This window comes from Somniosus microcephalus, chromosome 19 (genome assembly GCF_052327205.1).
Source record: "Somniosus microcephalus isolate GS21.2 chromosome 19, FLI_Smic_1.0, whole genome shotgun sequence".
In the NCBI taxonomy this organism is placed as follows: Eukaryota; Metazoa; Chordata; class Chondrichthyes; order Squaliformes; family Somniosidae; genus Somniosus; species Somniosus microcephalus.
Genome location: NC_141005.1, coordinates 71,474,005 through 71,494,187, shown reverse-complemented (window position 1 = coordinate 71,494,187; position 20,183 = coordinate 71,474,005). Strand labels below are relative to the sequence as shown.

The window sequence follows — 20,183 nt, the reverse complement described above, 5'->3', positions numbered from 1 at the left end:
GGGAAGTTTTTCTACTTCCAAACTGATTTGGCTCCGTTCGAAGGGACCCCGTGCGTGATCTAGTAGTGATGATGATGGTCCAGATGATCATCATCTTCTGCTTCGTCTTTTCCTTTTCTGCTTCTTGGAGACTCTCTGGGCTCCACTGTCAGCTGCCAGCTGCATGCACAGTTCCTCCTTCTCGTCCTCCTTTTTCCGTAGTAGCGCCACCATCTCCCGATGTTCCTTAGACTTTTTGTGATTCTTCATGGTTTCTGCACTTTGGGAGTTTTCATCACAAGCTGGGCAGAACAGGTCATCGTAATATTCGATGTCGTCCAACAGGTCATGGTAATATTCGGTGTCATCTTGAGCTAGGCCAGTGAGAGGGTCTTCTATTTCCTCCATACCCAGCTGGACATTAGCCAGCTTTTGTTCCAAATCCAGACATCTTTCCTGAAGAGACTTCTTCAGGCGTTCAGCTTCATCCAGCTTCTTCTGGGCTTCCTGCAAGTCTTTTACTAATGACGTCATTTGTGATTTCAATACTTCAACTTCATTCAGAGATTGGTTGATCGGACTATTCAATCCCTCTACTGCAGCAGCTGTTTCAACCTTCTGTTGTTCAACATTGACGTGAGTCAGCGTACTTTTGGCATCCAAGGGTTGCTCTGCTGCCATCTTCTCAGTCTGTGTTGCAACCTCAGCTATTTCAATAACTTTTGGGAGCTCCAAACCCCTCTCCTTTGAAGATTTAAACTCCTGTTCAATTTGTTCCCATTTCAGAGTCTTGTCCTTCAGCATATGAAGGAGTTGGCTGACCGTTAACTCTTCTGACCTCATACGTTTCCCAGTAGCTGCAGGGCTGTTTATAACCTTGCCCTGGGGCTCCTTTGCTGTTTCTACTTCGCCATCATCCGCAGCCTCCACCATTCGACTTTCCCCACTTGAATCGTCCGGTGATGCTGCACCCAACTTCAGTAGGAGCTCGGAGTTCATGGCGACCAAATCAGTCTTTTCTGCCTGCAATCCGCTAACAAGCGCTTTCAGTTGCTGAACCTCTTGCTCCACCAGATTAAAGCACGCACCTCCTGAAACCGAATCAGCTTTGATTCGTTTGGCCTCCTTGCCCCGACGGTTTGTGTGCTCCTGCTCCCTTTTCTCCATCAGCTGTTTCTGTTGTCTTTCCAGGTTCTCCCACTCTGTGTCACAGAACTTTTTCATTGCTTTCATCTCTTGTTCGAGACGGCAACTCAATTGTTCTAATTGCTGTTGTAATTTGAAATGGAGTTGAGTTCGAGCCCGGCGTTCCTCAGAATTGTGCATATCTATAAACTGGACAGACTCAGAATTCTCTGTCAAACTATGTTGTTGTTGTTCAGTGGAATTCTGTTCTGAAACTTTGTTCTCCTCTGAAGCATAAGCATTTATGCACTCCTTCGTTTTTCCAACCTTAGTCAGCAAGTCCATTTTAAACTTGTCTTTCGCACCTGGGCTGGTCTTATCGTCATCCGTTTCAGAGTCTGAGCTGATTGTCTTCACCGAGTTCTCACTCATTATTGCTTTTAAATAGTGCCATTCCATGTTTATTTCCCAGATCCACTCCCGTCCCAGAAGTGGTGGACCTCCCTCAGGTAGTACATATAAATACATTCCTTGGTGTTCTTTGCCCCTGTCTCTCACCTTGACTTTTATCTTTCCCATGGGGTATACATTCTGCCCCGTGTATGTCTGCAATACGATCTTGGTATCTCTCAAGGGTATGTGTGAGAATAGCCGGTTGTAATCCCTTCGATTTATGACTGATAGGGCTGATCCTGTGTCCAATTCCATTTTCACTTGGACTCCGGCTATTTTTAGCATGACCCAGATAGTTTGCAGGTCAGCTTCCTTACTCACATTGTGAATTCTCAGACTACCCAGTTCCTGAACGGTTGGGTCTGAATCTGAATTCTGTTCATCTGAACTCTTCTCAGCCACCTTGTGTACCTTATTGTACTTTTCCTGCGGTGACTTTTTGTTGTTGTTGTTGGTCTTCTTTCCTGACCGGCATACCTTAGCTATGTGACCAAGTTTGCCACATTTTCTACATTGATGGTTTTTAAACCAGCATTGGTTCTGGTCGTGTGTTGTCTTCCCACAACGATAACATTTCGATGTACCCGAAGTAATTTGATCCACACTGAGTACCGCTGCCTTCAGCTGCATTTCCGCTGTGCCTCTCGCTGCGGCTTCGTGCGATGCTGCAATAAGGACAGCCTTATCAAGTGTGAGATCGTTCTCTTCTAGCAGACGCTTTTGTGTTCCTTCCTTCGACAACCCGCACACGAACTTGTCTCTCAATGCCTCTGTCAGATTTTCCCCAAACTGGCAGTATTTCGCTAGTCTACGCAGTTCGACCAAGTATTCCGCGTTGCTTTCCTCTTTCCATTGCGTTCGCGCATAGAATTTGAATCGTTCCGCCAACATCAGTGGTGTGGGGTTCAAATGATCCTTCAGGACAGCAACAATATTAGCGAAAGTCTGATCCGCCGGTTTAGCTGGTGATAGAAGATGCTTCAATAGCCCGTATGTCTTTGCCCCCATTGCGTTTAATAAGGTGAGAGCTTTATCATCATCTGCTATCTTATTGGCCTCACAATATATCTCGATACGTTCTACGTATGTGGCCCAATCTTCCACCTCGGAATCGAAGTTGTTGATGTTACCATGCTTAGGCATCTTCACTATCTCTCACTATCTTTCTGCGAAACAAACACGAAAATTTTCTTTAACTTTTTTTTTTTCAAAATGGCGGTTTCCCGCGCTTGTCTTCTTCCCCGCCCACTTTCAAAATGGCGGTTTCCCGCTTCTGTCGTCTTCCCCGCCTACTGGCGGCTTCCCGCGTTTCTTCCCCTGGCGGGAGGGGTAAGCTTTTCCCTCGGGCGACGACCGCTGGCTTTCGGGGTTCGCAGCCTGCGCGTCAGCTTCAGTGCGTTCCTTGTTCCCTTTTCTCGGCAGGGCAACCGGCGCTGGGTACAACCCATTGACGGCGAACAGTTTCAGCCGCTGGGCTGGATCTCGCTCAGTCTCCCTCGCTCGGGCTCTGTTGTTCCCTTTTCTCGGCAGGGCAACCGGCGCTGGGTACAACCCGTTGACGGCGAACAGTTTCAGCCGCTGGCTGGATCTCGCTCAGTCTCCCTCGCTCGGGCTCTGTCTCTCCCGCTCGCTCGGGCTCTGTCTCTCCCTCAGCGGCTTCCAATCGCCTCCCAGCCCTCTCGCAGTCCGGTGCTTTCCTCCCCGGCTGCGGCTGAGTTCTCCGTGATTTATTTATTTTTATATCTTCCCGCGCCTTACGATCCCGGTCGCAGCGCCTCGTGGCCTCGGTAGCTGCCCGGCCTTTTTCGCCGGTCGCGGTCTAGCTGTCTCACGACGCCGTTGCGTCTCCCAGCCCGCTTGTACCGCGGCTTCCGAGCTCCACGCTGCCCCAGTCTCAGCGCCTCTGGGCCCGACTTCTGTCTGGCTCCTTTCCCCCGACCGTGGTCGAGTTCACCGCCCTTATCCTCCGTTTATTTTTTTATTTTCCCTTTACTCACAGTCACCGTGGCCGACTTGCTTCTCGTGCTGATCGGCTCACTCACCACCGTGGCAGAAGGGACAATCAGTGCCTGTTGCTGATGGAAGGCTTCGTGTCTGAATTCTTCCTTCTTCCTTGCTCTGCAGACTCGAGTTTTCTCTCAGCAGAACGACGAGAGCGGGTGCCTCTTCTCGACGCTCGTTAACTGCTTCGGAAGTATTGTTGCCGCAGGGTAAGATCGAACTCGTCGCCACTGTAAAGTCTGTAGGTATTATGGCGAATTAATACACAGACTACAAGAGTAACTTTAACAGGACTTTACTATTCGAAGGTCAGGGCGAATCTGCCCAATAAATCCTGACACAGCACTCATATACCGGTGTGGTCACCGTCGGTATTACAGTATACAGCAGCCAAGATAAAGTAGTGCCACACCTAAAATAGTTCTCTTAAAGGTGAACGGTTACATACAATAGTTCTCTTAAAGGTAGAACAGTTACATACACTACAGCAACAAACTGCAAACTGGACACAGGGCAACATTTAGGGACGGCTAAGATCAGTCTTTCCTGATTTCAACCGATAAATTCCCGGATCCTTTTTTCACTTGGTGAATTGGTAAAAGAGAAAAAAGAAACGCCTTCTCACTTCTTTTCCAAGGGTAGTGGGAATCTGGCACTCTCCCCCCACCCCCCCCCACCCCCCAAAAAGGCTGTGGATGCTGGGGGGACAACTGGAGCGTTCAAGAAAGAAAGACTTGCATTTCTATAGCACCTTTCACAACCACCGGACATCTCAAAGCGCTTTACAGCCAATGAGGTACTTTTTTAAAAGTGGAGTCACTGTTGTAATATGGGAAACGCAGCAGCCAATTTGTGCACAGCAAGCTCCCACAAACAGCAATGTGATAATGACCAGATAATCTGTTTTAGAAACATAGAAGATAGGAGCAGGAGTAGGCCATTCGGCCCCTCGAGCCTGCTCCGCCATTTAATGAGATCATGGCTGATCATCCAAATTCAGTACCCTGTCCCTGCCTTCTCCCCATATCCCTTGATCCCTTGAGCCTTAAGAAATATATCCAACTCCTTCTTGAATATATTTAATGAATTGGCCTCAACTGCCTTCTGTTGTAGAGAATGCCACAGGTTCACCACTCTCTGGGTGAAGAAATTCCTCCTCATCTCTGTCCTAAATGGTTTACCCCTTATCCTTAGAGTGTGACCCCAGTTCTGGACGCCCCGACCATCGGGAACATTTAGTGATGTTGGTTGAGGGATAAATATTGGCCAGGACACCGGGGATAACTCCCCTGCTCTTCTTCAAGGTAGTGCCATGGGATCTTTTACATCCACTTGCAAGAGTAGACAGGGCCTTGGTTGAACATCTCATCCAAAGGACAGCACCTCTGACAGAGCAGCACTCCCTCAGTACTGCACTCCAGTGTAAGCCTAGATTTTTATACTTAAATCCCTGGAATGGGACTTGAACCCAACAACCTTCTAACTCAGAGGCAGGTGTGCTACCCACTTTTTTCTTTTTCTTTTTTTCTTATACTTTATTGAACATTAAGAACATTTACAACATCGTGATCATTACATTGTATGATACAAATCAATTCCACTGCCCTGCACAGCCATTCCGCCACCACATTTTAACATCAAAACCTGAAGTTTAATTTGTCACCTGTAACATATATTAATCGATTGTACTTTAAAAATTGGTTGTAAAATACTGTCCTTAAATTCCTTTCTGAATAAAACATCCACAGAGCCTTATAATGGTCTTTTAGCTTATATTTAAAATACTCTTTTAGATTGATTCTCCTCCCCTTAAAAAACAGAGCATTCCTTCTTTGCACAATCACGAATCTAGCCAAACTGAACATTAAATTAATTGCCGCTCCGCTAGACTCTGGCAGACTCTCCTGCAGTCCCCATCTCAAAATTGAGTCCCACGGGATTCCCATTCTCGCTGTTCGGTCCCCACCCAGCAAAAAAGCTTCACACAACTGTCGAACATAGTACTTAAAGTCATTTAACTGCGGACATAACATCAGTAAATGGGACAGAGTCTCATCCCGTGTCCCACACATTGGGCAAGTTGCCGCCTCCACTCGTCCAATCTTGCACAAGACCGTCATGGTAAAAATCCGATTAATGCGAATTTGAAATCCAGTTCAATCCATTCTGGGCATTTAAAATTCGCCCACACTCCCTTCCAAATCCTGTTGAAGTCCAGCTGTGGGTATACACTCTGCCAAAACTCCTGACCAGCAGGTGTCTTGAATCTCCATTCTCTGAATACCTCATAGAAATCTCGAGTATTACAGTTGTCAAATTGGACTAACTCTCCCCCTTTCTCCAGTACAAAGCTTGGAAAAGCAGGACGCATTTTACTTCCTTTGGAGATTTCCGCATTTATTTCTTCCATCCAATCCTGTGGCATTGCCCTCACAATCTTCTCATACATGATTCCTATTGCTTTTCCTTCTACCTCCTGATCCTCCTCCCACACCATGTCCCTCACTATCGCTTCCGGCAACCAACCTGGAATCACCTCGTATAATACATCTTTCACCGATATAATCCCAGCTTTTATAAAAGCTTGATTAAATAAAACCTCTCCTTTGATGTTGACCCACCTGTTCAAAAATAAGGGCTGTTCTAAAAATTCCTCAGCCCCCTTGGGCATAAACTGCAAACTTTTTAAAAATTGAGCCCAAGTCTCTACAACCCCCTTATAAAACCTAGGGAGAAGCTTAATCGATTTCAAAAACATATTATTGTATTCCATATACAATATCCCCTGCCCTCCTATCCCACTTCGTTTTAAAAAATGCTCAAAACAACTCTTCCAAAAACTTGAATTTGACTTCTGAAGAAATCTCTTCACCCATTTGATTCTAAAGGATTTTTTCTTCAAATCAATATCTGGGAAGTTGAGTCCTCCCTGATTTCTCCATCCAATGATGGTATTGTAAGCCACCAAGGCTGGTTTCCCTTCCCATAAAAACCTCACACAAGCCTCTCAGATGGACTTTTCCGCCCACTCAGGAATATCCTCCACCGTCAATAAGTACCATAGCTTAGATAGCAGGAGAGCAGACACCACTGTCGCTCTTCCTTGCACTTTCAACCACCTTCTTTCCCATCTTCCCAAAATCTTTTTAATTTTCATAACCTTCGGTTCCCAATTTAATCGATCCACTTCTTCCCTGTCTTTCTTGCACCCCATATGCACCCCCAGAACTTCCAAAACCTCCACCACCTTAAAGGGACATTCCGCCAACCATTCCCCCCTACCCCTCCCTGCAACCAGGCATTGGGACTTACTATAATTCACTCTGGCACCTGAAGCTCTACAATATTCCTCCACTACCTCCATAGCTTTCCTCACTGACTCCCCATTTCTCAATGTTAAGGTTGTGTCATCTGCATATTGGTGTATCACCGACACCAGCCCGGAACTGGGTACCACAATCCCAACTACACCTTGCTTCTTTCGCATCATGTAACCTAATGGTTCTGCTACCAATGTGTACAGCAGTGGGGACAGGGGACAACCCTGTCTCACTGATCTCTGTATCGGAAAATACTTAGATAAAAAACCATTACATTTAACACAGCTAAATATGTTTGAATAAAAAATCCTTATCCACTGAATGAAATTTTCCTTGAAACCAAATGCTTCCAAAACCTTTAATAAAAACTCATGAGAGACCCTATCAAAGGCTTTCTCTTGATCTATCTTTAATACATAAGCCTCCCTCCCACTCTCTTCCATGAGATCTATCGCATCTCGGATTGAGACCACAGAGTCTGCGATGTCCCGGCCTATGACTCCATAGGACTGAGAGGGCCAAACTATCTCCGGTAACACCTCCTTCAAACAATTTGCCATAACCCTCGCCAAGATCTTATAATCCACATTTAATAGTGTGATGGGCCTCCAATTCTTCAGATTCCGTCTATCCCCTTTATTTTTATAAGCTAAGCTTATGATACCTCTCCTCATAGATGGGGCCAGGCTTCCCTCAATTTTAATTTCCTTAAAAACTTCTAAGAGCAATGGACTTAAAATCTCGAAAAATTCCTTATAAAATTCTGCACTTAGTCCATCGGACCCTGGGCTTTTCCCCCCCTTCATTCCACTTATTGCTATTTTTATTTCCGCTAATCCTACTTCTTTATCACACATGCTTCTCTCATCCTCCTTTAAACCCTTTTCAATAAAAGCAGTAACCTTCTCCATCTCCAAATTGGAAATGTCTTCTTTTGTATATAGCTCTTGATAAAAGCTGCTAGCTGCCTCCAAAATCTCCTCACTTTCATGAATGATCTTCTCCCCAACCTTCAACTCCTCAATTAACGATAATCTCTGTCGCAGCTTCTCTTGCTCTAGAAAATATCTAGTGCATCTTTCGCCCTCCAATGCATCTCTAGCCTTTGCACGGAGAATGGCCCCCTTGCATTTTTCAGCTTGCAATAATTCCAACTCTTCCTTTAGCACCCGGAACTTAGTCTCAGCTCCCTTATCCCCTCCGTCAACTGCTTTACAGACATCCGTAAACCTTTTGTTTATATTCTCTTCTCGATGCCGGTTAGCTGCCGCCCTCTTTTTCCCATAACGTACCGAAAAAACTTTTACCTCATATTTGAAATTGTCCCACCAAACTCTTCTTTCTTTCAAGAACAAAAGTTCCCTCTGAGCATTCTTTATTATATTTATAATCCCTTCTTTATAAGCACTTTCCTTCAGGTATTGATTGTTTAAAATCCACACCCCTGAACCGATCTTAACTCTGCTGTTCCTAATTCTAAGAACCAAAGCCGAGTGATCACTAAAAAATACTTTTTTATAATAAATCTCCATCACCTCCGAACTTAACCCTTCCCGCATTAACACAAAATCTATTTGGCTCTGTTTTAAAACATCACCCACCCAACCTGCTCTGGAGAACTCCCTTTTTATGGGGTTCCGGTCCCTCCATAAGTCTCTCAAATTTAAATTTGCCATCATTTTTATAATCATCCCTCTGGAGTTATCATCCTTAAAGGTCATCTGGGCTGAAATGTCCATCCGAGATAAAAATACATTAAAATCCCCCACTATACAAGGATTTTCCACCTCTGCCACTTCAGTGAATAACCCCCGAAAAAACTCGCAACGCTTGCAATGGTCGTTCGGTGCATAGATATTAAAAAGATCACAATTAAATCCCTCCAATTTTAACCTTAGCCGTAAAAATCTCCCCTCAGTGTCCTTGTCCACCAAGGCAACGTTCTCTTCTATGGACGGACTCACCAAAACAGCCACCCCTCTACGGTTATTGTTTGCACAACTTGCAAACACCTCTCCCTTCCAAACCTTCTGAACTCTTTCTAGAATATCCTCATCCCAAAAGGTTTCTTGCAGACACAACAAGTCCGTGCCTTTAAAACCCTGCAACAACTGCTGCAATTTCTTCTCACCCCTCAGTCCGTTCACATTGATCGAGACCAATATAATCATGGCTCCAAAGAAGGGAAGTATGCCCAATAATCTCCCCATCATTTAATCTCTGGCTCTTCCCTCCTCTCATGCTCCTTCTCAACTTTTCAGGCAGCTGTTGCTTTTTCCTGCAGCCTCCGGCTCTTTTTCCCCTCCTGCTTGACCCCTCCCTGCTGTTTCAGCCTCTTCCTTGCCTTAACTTTGGGCCCAGGAGCTGCCCTTTCTTCCTCCTTCTGCCCCTCACTAACCTTTCCCTTTCCACATGATGCCACCCCATCCCCGACTTCCATGTCTCTGTCCCCCTCTAATTCTTCACACTCAAGCTCTTCTGCAACCCCCTGTGCCTGCTCCCCGTCAGATACATAATCCTGCTCCCCATCAGATACTTCATCTCCCATAGAGAGTCTTCCTGCTATCGTAGTTTCTCCCACTGTGCCGCTCCCTTCGACCACATCTCCACCTCTGACCCTTGCACCTTGTTCCCTCACTCCATGGGACAATGGCGCACCTAAATTGTTCCCTTCTGACGTCTCTATCTCGCCAATCCCATTCTGCTGTCCCTTTAAGGCTCCTGCCTCTTGCACCCTCTCCCCGCCCTGCCCCCTCCCGCTCACCAAAATATCCGACTCCCCGCCTTTCCCCGGAGCACTCACTTCCACCACACACCCCGCTCCTGCCTCCTCTCCCCCCGCAGACACCAGACTCCCCAGGGGGAGCCGAACTGCACTAAGGCTCGAGTCTGCACTCGAACCTCGCTGCCCACTGCTGTCTTTGTTCCCCTCCACAGCACTCGGCGTGTTTTCCGCCATCTCCATCTCGATCTCCGCTCCGCCAACCTCTGCCTCTTCCTGTGCTCCTTTTTCCTTCATTTTACCAGCTGTGTCCTCCGACTGCACCGCACCTCCAGCCGTTCCACACTCCTCTCCTGCTCCTTCTCCCATCTCCTCATCACTCATTTCGCTCCCTTCTGCCACACACTCACAGCGGGTGGGACCTTTACGACACACCCCACAGCTCTGCGCCTTGCAGCTCCGCGCGATATGTCCCGACTCACCGCAATTGTAACAATACAAATCAGGACAGTTTCTCACGAGATGGTCATGTCCCAGACAATAGTAACACACCTTTACTTGGTTATCGTGCAGCACACGAAAGTATTGTACTCCTTCCAGTGTCTCGAACTTCATACTGTAAGGCAAAGACCTCACCCCCTCTGGGAACCGCACCTTTACATACCGGGTTCTGTCTGCTACCCGTGTTCCCGGATAGTACCTCCTCTTTATTTCGGAACAGATTTTAATGTCCCACGACTCCAACTTTTTGCTCAGCACTTCGTCCTCGATGTACACAGGCAAGTTCAAAAATGAAACCACCACCTCCTCTGAATATAGCAGAGTCACCTCCAAAAATTTCTCCCCAACTTTCAGACTGAGCAGCAGTTTTTCCACCTCCTCACGGCCACTGACCGTCACCTCAAATCCCACATTTGGTTTTGGTCGGCAGGCAAAACAGCTTCCTTCACCACAGTCCTCATGAACTGCCTGGATTATATCCCAGGCTCGAATCTTCTTATCTTCACATTGCACCACCACCGTATTTTCTTTACCAAACCTCCTGAGGTCCCAGCCCAAATCTTTGGGCCTTTTTTTTCCCCTTCCCACCACAGTTTCTTCCCTAATAAAATTCCTCTTGGGAATATTGTCCTCTGAGGGGCCTGGCACTCCGGACCCCTCAGCAGCTATCTGGCTGTTTTTTGTGGGCCAAAAAGGCCCTAAAACCTGAAAACAACACCCCAAAACCCTCCACCAACTTTTTACAAAACTTCCTCCAACACCCAGCTGCAATTAGGCAACCAGTCACACCTGGCTCACTCCTAGCCCCTCCCACCTAGAGGGTGCTGCCCACTGAGACACAGCTGACACGTGACTGAGAATGCTAGATTTTTGTTAAGTCAAGGGAATCGAGGGATATGGAGCAATGGCACCGTAAATGGAATTGAGGTGAAGATCAGCCATGATCTGCTTGAATGGCGGAGCAGGCTCGAGGGGCTGAGTGGCCAATTCCTGTTCCTAATGTTCCTTTGCTCTTCCCCGCACTCGGGAGAAGAAGAAAAGGTTGCTGTAATGTCCCACTGTTTCCGTACCACGATTCCGTCTGGAGAAGCGCACCAGTCACACCTGTGATGGCAGGAGGCGCATTGCGGGCTGTGCGTCGAGTGCTGACCTCACGAGCGTGATGCGAGCGTGTCTCTGGACTCATTAAACTGCTGTTAAACTGTCAGCTTCTGGGTAGAACTGAACAGTCAGAAATCGCTTTTCCTGCCTCTGTTTAACTGAAGTAACAGGAGTCTGCTTGAATTCTGGAGCCCGAGTGACTCACAGTCACTCACTCCCACTCATTTGGTACACATTTTAATTTTAAAATGTCACCCATTTTAATGTCATTCATTCCTTTAAACTGCAGCAAACGTCGGCCTCTCATTTCTAGTTAGGAACATAGCAGCAGGAGGAGGCCATTCAGCCCCTCGAGCCTGTAACGCCATTCAATTAGATCATGGCTGTTCTGTATCTTAATGGCCTGAGCGGCCTAGCTCTAATTCCAAGGTTATGCCTCCTTGTTCTGGATTCCCCCACCAGAGGAAATAGTTTCTCTCTATCTATCCCTTCATCTCCTTTAATCATCCTGAACACCTCAATTAGATCACCCCTTACTCTTCTATACGCAAGGGAGTACAGGGCTCTGCCAGGGTTTTAAACTGGCTTTAATCACCCGTGCCAATAACACACAGGGCAAACGTTGGTAGGCCAACAGATGGCGAGCTGGCCTTCCCTGCCAAGCTCTGAGGTGGACAGAAGGGCTGGTCTTACCTGTCACGGTGTAGAGGGCAGTGATGGAAAGCAGGATCACCACGGCAACGTACAGGTTCAGTCCCAGTGCCTCCCGGATAAATATGGCTCCTGAAAACATGTCAGCCTGGAAGAAAGAGGTAATAAAACTGCACTCAATAAGTGTCATTTTTTGGGTTTTTTTTTTGCTCATTTGAAATTTTCCTTTGGCGTGGGAGGGAGGACGGTGTATAATATTTGGAGGAATCGTCACCCCTCACCCACCCCCCCGTTAAAGGAATCGCGCGCCCAAAAATAAATTGGGGGAACATTGCACATCGTCTGAAACTCCTGACCAACATTTCTAAACTACTCTGTGGGTTTGAACTCAATACAGGAGAGCTTTCACAGACTTACAGACGATTCTTACTAGGGGAAGCTTGATAACTTCCTGAGAGGACACATCCAGTTATAGAGGCCGTAATTTTCCGGGGGGGGGGGTCAGCGGGCGGGATCGGTGGTGGGTCGGGTGGGAAGTTTGATTTTTTTGACAGTCGGTCGGGAACTCGCTGTCATCTCGCTGCAACGTGCCTTTCCCAAAGGCGTGTCAGTGATCTCAGATCGGACCCGACCCGCAGAGGCAGGCGACCCAATTAAAGCAATTATTGGCTTGTTGACAGATCCTTAATAATGGTTTAACCTTACCTTTTAACTTTAACTGCTCGTCCACAGGGTCCACGTGGCTTGTGGACCCCATCTGTTAACCTAAGGCGGGAGTTGAATGGCCATTGAATCAGCTGATCGGTTGACAGCTTGAACTGTGCTATAAAAGCTCCCACCTGACAGCTGCTCACTTTCCAAGCTCAGAAGCCGTTACTTACTGCATTTGGAAGACAGATTGAGCTATATGCAGGCTGCAAGTGTTTGGAGCAAACTCTCTATCCAGTGCCACCTCATTGGAATAACCTCTTTCACCATTGACAGATTGCTTCTGTCATCTCAACTTCACCTGCCATCTATTCCATCAGCATCGGTGCCCTTGAAACTATCTCACCTTGGTCCTCAGAATCTGACCACAATCAGCCCCAACACCAGCAGCACCAACAACAACACCAACCTTCTCTGCAATCACCTGATGCTGCACAGGACACAGGGCATCAGCACCTGAGCACATTGCTGCCCGGGAGGCCAAGGATGGCCTCTCCACGGCCAGATTTACTTAACTTTACGCTGTGCACCCTGGCGCCAGGTTGGCACCACCCCACACCAACACCATAAAGCATCCCTGCAATGCCCAAGCCATTCCTTTCACACTCATCACCATTGCAGGGGGTACCGTTATGTTTCACCATTCACTGCAACTCACTAAGCCACTTCCAAAGGTTCACACAAATCTGTCCAAGAATGCAAAGTGTTGAAAATAAAGATTTCAATGTTTGACAGCACATTAACAGAAACTTTACATTGTTGGGATCGACAGAAATCAACAGGCTGAGACTTTCTTTAGGTAAAGGACAAAACGTGTCCTGCTTTAATCACATCTCCACATGGACTCAAAAGCCTCAGCCCCATGCAGGGTTACAAGCAGGGGCTGATGAGTCATCACGTAACCCGACACTCTTAAAGGGCCTGACACTCTTAAAGAGGCCCTGCACCAATAACCCAACCCAGCATGTACATACCACAGCATTGCTATACAAAGTGAATTGTGATATAACAGCATTGGGTACATATTGTGTTATTGTCCCTTTGTGGCCTCCGCCACATACGTCCCCCCAGAATTCACAAGTACTGGCAATGTCAGTCGTCGGGGGGGCCGGATCAATCGGTTGGAACGGCTCCTCGATTCCGTGGTGGAGACCGGGGGGTTCGTCAGGGGGACCTCGGGCGCTCGGTGGTGAACGGAGGGCGTGGAAAGCGGAGGTCAGCCCCGTCTCGGGGGCTGTGCCAACTCAACGGGTCAGTCCAGATCCAGGTGGGCCGGCTTGAGGCGGTCGACGGAAATGCAGTCCGGCTTGCCACCAACATCTACGACGAAGGTCTTGTCCAGTGGATGATCGGGAAATTCAGCCCCTGTTTGATTGGGGATTGGGGGGTGGGAGGTACGCACAGACTGGAGTGGACATCGTGGAAAGACTCGGGAAACCCTTTCATGTGTCTGCTCAGTATCATTGGAACAGTAAGCTCAGGCTCCGCAACGTTACTGAACACATACCCTTTATAGAGTCATGGGGGGAAAAATTCAGTTGGTTGCGCCCCCCTTAAGAGGGCGCTAACGGGACGCAAAGCAACTAGCGCCTGGGCGCGGCACTGCCCACGCCTCCCGCAAAATTCAATTGAGGTTAGTGGTGGCACTAACCAGTAGCGCCCTGCGGCGCTGCGCTGCTGGCGATGACGTCATTGGCGTGCGTAGCGCCCTGCTGATGCCCCGGCCACGATCTTCGGGAGCGCCCCCTGACTTACCGCCGGACGCTATGTCCGACGGGGTCAGGGGGGCGTACCTGCGGCCGGGGAGGCGCAATTTAAAGGCGAGGTGCTGGGCGGCCATTTTTGTTGCTGGCCGCCTGCCAGCACCTGCCTGCGCTCCCGTCCCAGACCTCCTGAAACGCCCCCCCCCCGCCCCCCCGTGGAGTGCTGGCTGCGCTCCAAAAGCCCGGCACTTCTCTTGAGTGCCGGGCTCTTTTGCCTGCACTCCCGATCCCCGGGGGCCCAGCTGGGCCCCAGGTCACGCTGCACAAGGCCCCTCCCCTTTAAGAAGGGGAGGAAGGCCTGCAATACCGTGGCGCGACATGCCTTTGCAGCGTGTGGTGCTGCGGCACACAACGCTGCAATATTGACTCAGGGCGCCCCAAGAGGGATGCGGGGTGCTTCCAGTAGCGCTCCGCTTCCCTCTTGGGGTGCAACCACCCAATTTCCGGTGCGGGGACGCTAATTTTTCTGGGGCGCTACTTTTAACGCCCTGGCGAAGTTAGCGCCCCAATTGGGGCGCTACTCAATTTTTAGCCCATAGAGTTATACAGCACAGAAAGAGGCCCTTCGGTCCATCATGTCCGCGCCGGCCATCAAGCCCTGTCTATTCTAATCCCATTTTCCAGCACTTGGTCCATAGCCTTGTATGCTATGGCGTTTCAAGTGCTCATCTAAATGATTCTTGAATGTAGTGAGGGTTCCTGTCTCTACCACCTTTTCAGGCAGTGAGTTCCAGATTCCAACCACCCTCTGGGTGAAAAAGTTTTTCCTCAAATCCCCTCTAAACCTCCTGCCCCTTACCTTGAAACTATGCCCCCTGGTTATTGACCCCTCTACTAAGGGGAAAAGTTCCTTTCTATCTACCCTATCTATGCCCCTCATAATTTTGTACACCTCAATCAGGTCCCCCCTCAGCCTTCTCTGCTCTAAGGAAAACAACTCCAGCCTGTCCAGCCTCTCTTCATAGCTGAAACGCTCCAGCCCAGGTAACATCCTGGTGAATCCCCTCTGCACCCTCTCCAATGCAATCACATCCCTCCTATAGTGTGGCGACCAGAACTGCACACAGTATTCCAGCTGTGGCCTAACCAGCGTTTTGTCGCACCAGGGCGCACCCTCCACTTTCTGAAATGGATGTATGCATGACTACTGGAAACTATATACAGGAATCGAGCCAACACAAGGATAGGATGAGGTCATTGCTAAGACTGAGGAGGAGTTGAACCTGATAGACTGATGGGAGGAAAATCTCCTGTCTGGGCTTGTAAAGGTCCCACATAAAGTGAGTCTCGGCTGTGTGCCGCTCCGACTGGATGTGAGCGTGCTGTATAAAATTGGTGGAGTTTGCAGTAAATTAGGGGAGAAGCATGCCGGGTGCAGAAAATGGGACTGCCACGGTGGTGGAGGAGGGTCACTCTGCCATGGTCGGAGCTAAGGTGCAGCGTTGAGGCGGAGTAGAAGGAGCTTAATCTAAAGAGTCAGAATCTTAAGCTTCGAAAGCAGGTGAATGAGATTGAAACCTTGCAGAGAGATGGAAGTTACTGAGTAGAATGGGAAAGGTTCATTCAGAGCACTACTTTAAGTTAAGCCATGACTGCAGGACACAGGGACATTGGCACAAATTAGCAAAGGCCTGATGTCGGGAAACACGTCTTCAAACTAGGAGTGAAACCTGGAATGGACCCGCGGAGAGGCAGAGAGTGGAATCATACAGAGGCATTTAGACACTGTGATGGGGGAATGGAAGGATGAGGTGGATGAGCCGAATGACCTCCCTAATTTGCACTTATTTTTGGGATTGTTGCTGTGTAGCTGGCTGTACTAAACCTAACCTGGGCGAGCTTGGTGCTGGCACTAGGCTTCTGAGATAGGAAAGTGTTCCATTCCCAGCAACAACACCCCTCACCTTGATGTGCCAAAGTCATTTTTTCAAACAAAGTCAGCCCAGGGGTAAAAAATATTGATCAGATGTATTTACGCTACCGATATATAAACCATTCTGATATTCCCTGAGGCGCCTCAATAACTTCAAGACTCAAAGTTAACTGAATAAAACAAGGCTTTTATTAGCAAAGAAAGATGCCTGTGTCTTCACCTAGCGTTCTGCTGCAAGTCAAGCCTGGGCTTGTCTTAAGTAGGGCCAGGTATGGGCGGAGCCGACACATCCAATGGGGAGAAAGGGGGCGGTGCACTATATACAATACAAGGTAAAACACCGGAGCAGGCAATACAATATATGTAGTTAAATACAGAGTCTGATGAATGACATATTTCATCACATTCACCCCTTCTACAGATTTAGTCTGTCCGGGGGTGTGATAGTCCTCTGTGACCGACGTAACGGTTGCGGTGCCGCGGGTGCCGGCTGGGTGTCCCGGGTGACCTCCTGGGTCTCTGCCGGGGGCGCCACCGGGGTTGTTGAAGGAGTAGGTGGTGGGGGTACCGTTGGCTGGTGTTCTTCCGGGGGTGATGAAAGAATAGTGGGTGGAGTGGGTGGGTAATAGTTGTTGTGGTTGTTGTCGTTGTTGCTGTTGTTGTTGTAATCATTGTCGTTGTTGCTGTTGTTACCGGCTGGGGCGAGGTCTTTTATGGACACAGTGTCCTCCCATCCGTCGGCGTGCCGGACATACGCATATTGTGGGTTGGCGTGGAGCAGGTGCACTGGCTCCACGAGAGGGTCCGTCTTGTGGCCCCTCACATGCTTCCGCAAAAGTACCGGACCTGGGGTGGAGAGCCATGACGGTATGGATACGCCTGAGGTGGATTTCCGGGGAAACACAAACATTAGCTCATGAGGCGTGGCATTAGTGGCGGTACACAATAGTGACCGTATTGAGTGGAGCACATCTGGGAGGACTTCCTGCCAGCGGGAGATAGGGAGGCCCTTGGTCCTTAGAGTTAGGGTGACTGCCCTCCATACTGTCCCGTTCTCTCGCTCCACCTGACCGTTACCCCGGGGGTTGTAGCTGGTGGTACGGCTCGTGGCAATCCCCTTGGACAGCATGTACTGGCGTAGCTCTTCACTCATGAAGGACGCCCCCCTATCCGTGTGGATATAGCTTGGCATACCGAACAGGCAGAACAGGCTGTTGAGGCATTTAATGACCGTGGCGCTGGTCATGTCTGGGCAGGGGAAGGCGAATGGGAAACGGGAGTATTCGTCCACAATGTTCAGGAAGTAAACATTGCGGTCGACGGACGGGAGGGGGCCCTTGAAATCTAAGCTAAGCCGCTCAAAGGGCCGTGTAGCTTTGATTAGGTGGGCTCTATCAGGGCGGTAGAACCGAGGCTTGCACTCAGCGCAAGTGCGGCAGTTCCTGGTCAGAGACCGAACTTCCTCAATCGAGTAAGGTAAGTTGCGGGACTTTATGAAGTGGAACAGCCGTGTGACCCCTGGGTGGCAGAGGTCGTTGTGGAGGGTCTGTAGCCGATCCCCGGTGGCGTTGGCACACATCCCTTGTGAGAGGGCGTCGGGGGATTCGTTAAGGGCCCCTGGCCGGTATATGATGTCGTACTCGAAGGTGGAGAGCTCGATCCGCCACCTAAGAATCTTATCATTTTTAATCTTCCCCCTCTGTTTATTATTGAACATAAAGCGTTTGCCGGCTAGGTAGTGCCGCCAGTGGCGCACTGCCTCCACGATGGCTTGGGCCTCCTTTTCCACGGAGGAGTGTCTGATCTCGGGCCCCTGGAGGGTCCTCGAGAAGAAAGCTACGGGCTGCCCCGCCTGGTTGAGGGTGGCCGCCAAGGCAAAGTCAGACGCATCACTTTCCACTTGAAAGGGAGTGTTCTCGTCCACTGCCTGTAGCGTGGCCCACTCAATACCCTGCTTAATGCTTTTGAAGGCAGCATGGGCCTCAGCAGAGAGCGGGAAAGAGGATGCTTTCAAGAGGGGGCGGGCTTTATCGGAGTAGTTGGGGACCCATTGGGCATAATACGAGAATAACCCCAGGCACCTTTTCAGGGCTTTGGGAGTGTTGGGCAGGGGCAGCTCCCGTAGGGGGCGCAATCGGTCGGGGTCTGGTCCGATTTCCCCATTCTCCACCACGCTGCCTAGTATGCAGAGGCGCGTGGTGTTGAAAACGCACTTGTCCTCGTTGTAGGTGAGGTTGAGTTTTTGTGCGGTTTTCAGAAACCTCGCGAGGTTTGAGTCGTGGTCCTGTTGGTTGTTGTCGAGATAGGGGAAGGTTGCCTGCAAGTGGTCATCGACCATGCGGTCCATCTCCCTCTGAAAGACCGAGACCCCATTCGTCACCCCAAAGGGGACTCTGAGGAACTGGTAGAGGCGTCCGTTTGCCTCGAAGGTGGTGTACGAACGGTCCCCTGGTCTGATAGGGAGCTGGTGGTACGCTGACTTGAGGTCGATGGTGGAGAACACCCGGTATTGGGCGATTTGGTTCACCATCTCGGATATGCGGGGTAGCGGGTAGGCGTCTAGTTGGGTATAGATGTTGACTGTTTGACTATAGTCAATCACCATCCGCTTCTTCTCGCTACCCCTCACCACCACCACTTGGGCGCGCCACGGGCTGTTGCTGCGTTCAATAATGCGCTCCTTCAGGAGCCTGTCTACCTCGGTCGCGATAAACCGCCTGTCCTCCCAGCTGTACCTCCTGCTTTTGGTCGCTATTGGCCGGCAGTTAGGGGTAAGGTTTGCGAATAGCGAAGGCGGCTTTACCTTCAGGGTAGCCAGACCGCACACTGTGAGGGGCGGCTGGGTCCCACCGAAATTGAGCGTGATGCTTTGGTGGTGGCACTGAAAATCCAGGCCCAAGATCACGCTCACACATAAATCCTTCATAATTAACAGTTTAAAATTATTATATACAGTGCCTTTAACGGACAATCGTACCGCGCAGTAACCCGCAATAGTCGATATCTGGGTTTTGTCGGCCATAGAGATCGTGCCCTGAGTAGGGACTATAGTTAGAGAGAGTCGTTGTACCAGATCAGGGTGAATGAAGCTCTCCGTGCTCCCGCTGTCAATTAAACATTTAACCTTGCACCCGTTTACCTCGATGTCCACCATCGATTTGGATAGTGGGTGCGGTCTGGACTGGTCCACTGTGATCGACGCCACTGTAGGGCCCTGATCGGGACAAGATGGTGGGCCACACGAGGCCGGGTAAGATGGCATCCACGATGTCTGCTCACGAGATGGCGGACCCCACGAGGTCGGACAAGATGGCGTCCAAGATGGCCACTCCCACGGCGCGCACGCGGCGGTGGCGGTTTTGCCTGCGGGGTTCCCTCTACACACCTTCCCAAAGTGCCCCTTCTTACCGCACTTACAGCAGGTGGTGCCTTTCGCCGGGCACAGGTTCCTGGTGTGCTTCGGCTGCCCGCAGAAGTAGCATTTGGGGCCCCGATGCGTCGCGGCGGTCGTAGGGCTTCTGGGGGGAGAGCAGGGCCCCGACGGTGTTGGGCTACCGGGCGGGGAAGCAGAGGCGGCGTGGGCTGCGCGGCCTGACGAGTAGGAGTCAGAGTTCTTCTGAGCCACATCCAGCGATCGCGCTGTGTCCACAGCCTGTGTCAGATCTAGGCCCGTTTTCTCTAGCAGTCTCTGCCGGATGTAATTAGAGCTAAGGCCCGTCTGTGTATGCCGTGGCTTTCACGTCTTTGCATTTGCAGTCTTTGCCAAGCACTTTTAGGGTGACTAGAAAGTCCTCTAGCGACTCTCCGGGTCGCTGTGTGCAGGTAGCAAGCAGGTGTCTGGCGTACACCTCGTTGGTAGGCCGCTGATAGTGGGCCTTTAGAATGTTGCAGGCATCCAGGTAGGTGGCGGCGTCTTGGATGAGTGGAAAAACCCGGTGGCTTACCCGATTCTGCAGGATCCCGAGTTTCACATCTCCGGTGGCTTT

At 49.7% G+C, this 20,183-nt stretch overlaps 1 protein-coding gene across 1 annotated transcript in view; it reads right to left on the bottom strand.

Annotated features, from left to right (window-relative positions):
* slc5a1 (solute carrier family 5 member 1) overlaps window positions 1–20,183 on the bottom strand; it is a 162,120-nt gene that overhangs the window by 52,042 nt on the left and 89,895 nt on the right. Inside the window, exon 6 of the mRNA XM_085962016.1 lies at window positions 11,896–12,001. Within this exon, the coding sequence (XP_085818142.1) occupies window positions 11,896–12,001 (106 nt within the window). The remainder of the gene's footprint in view (window positions 1–11,895; window positions 12,002–20,183) is intronic.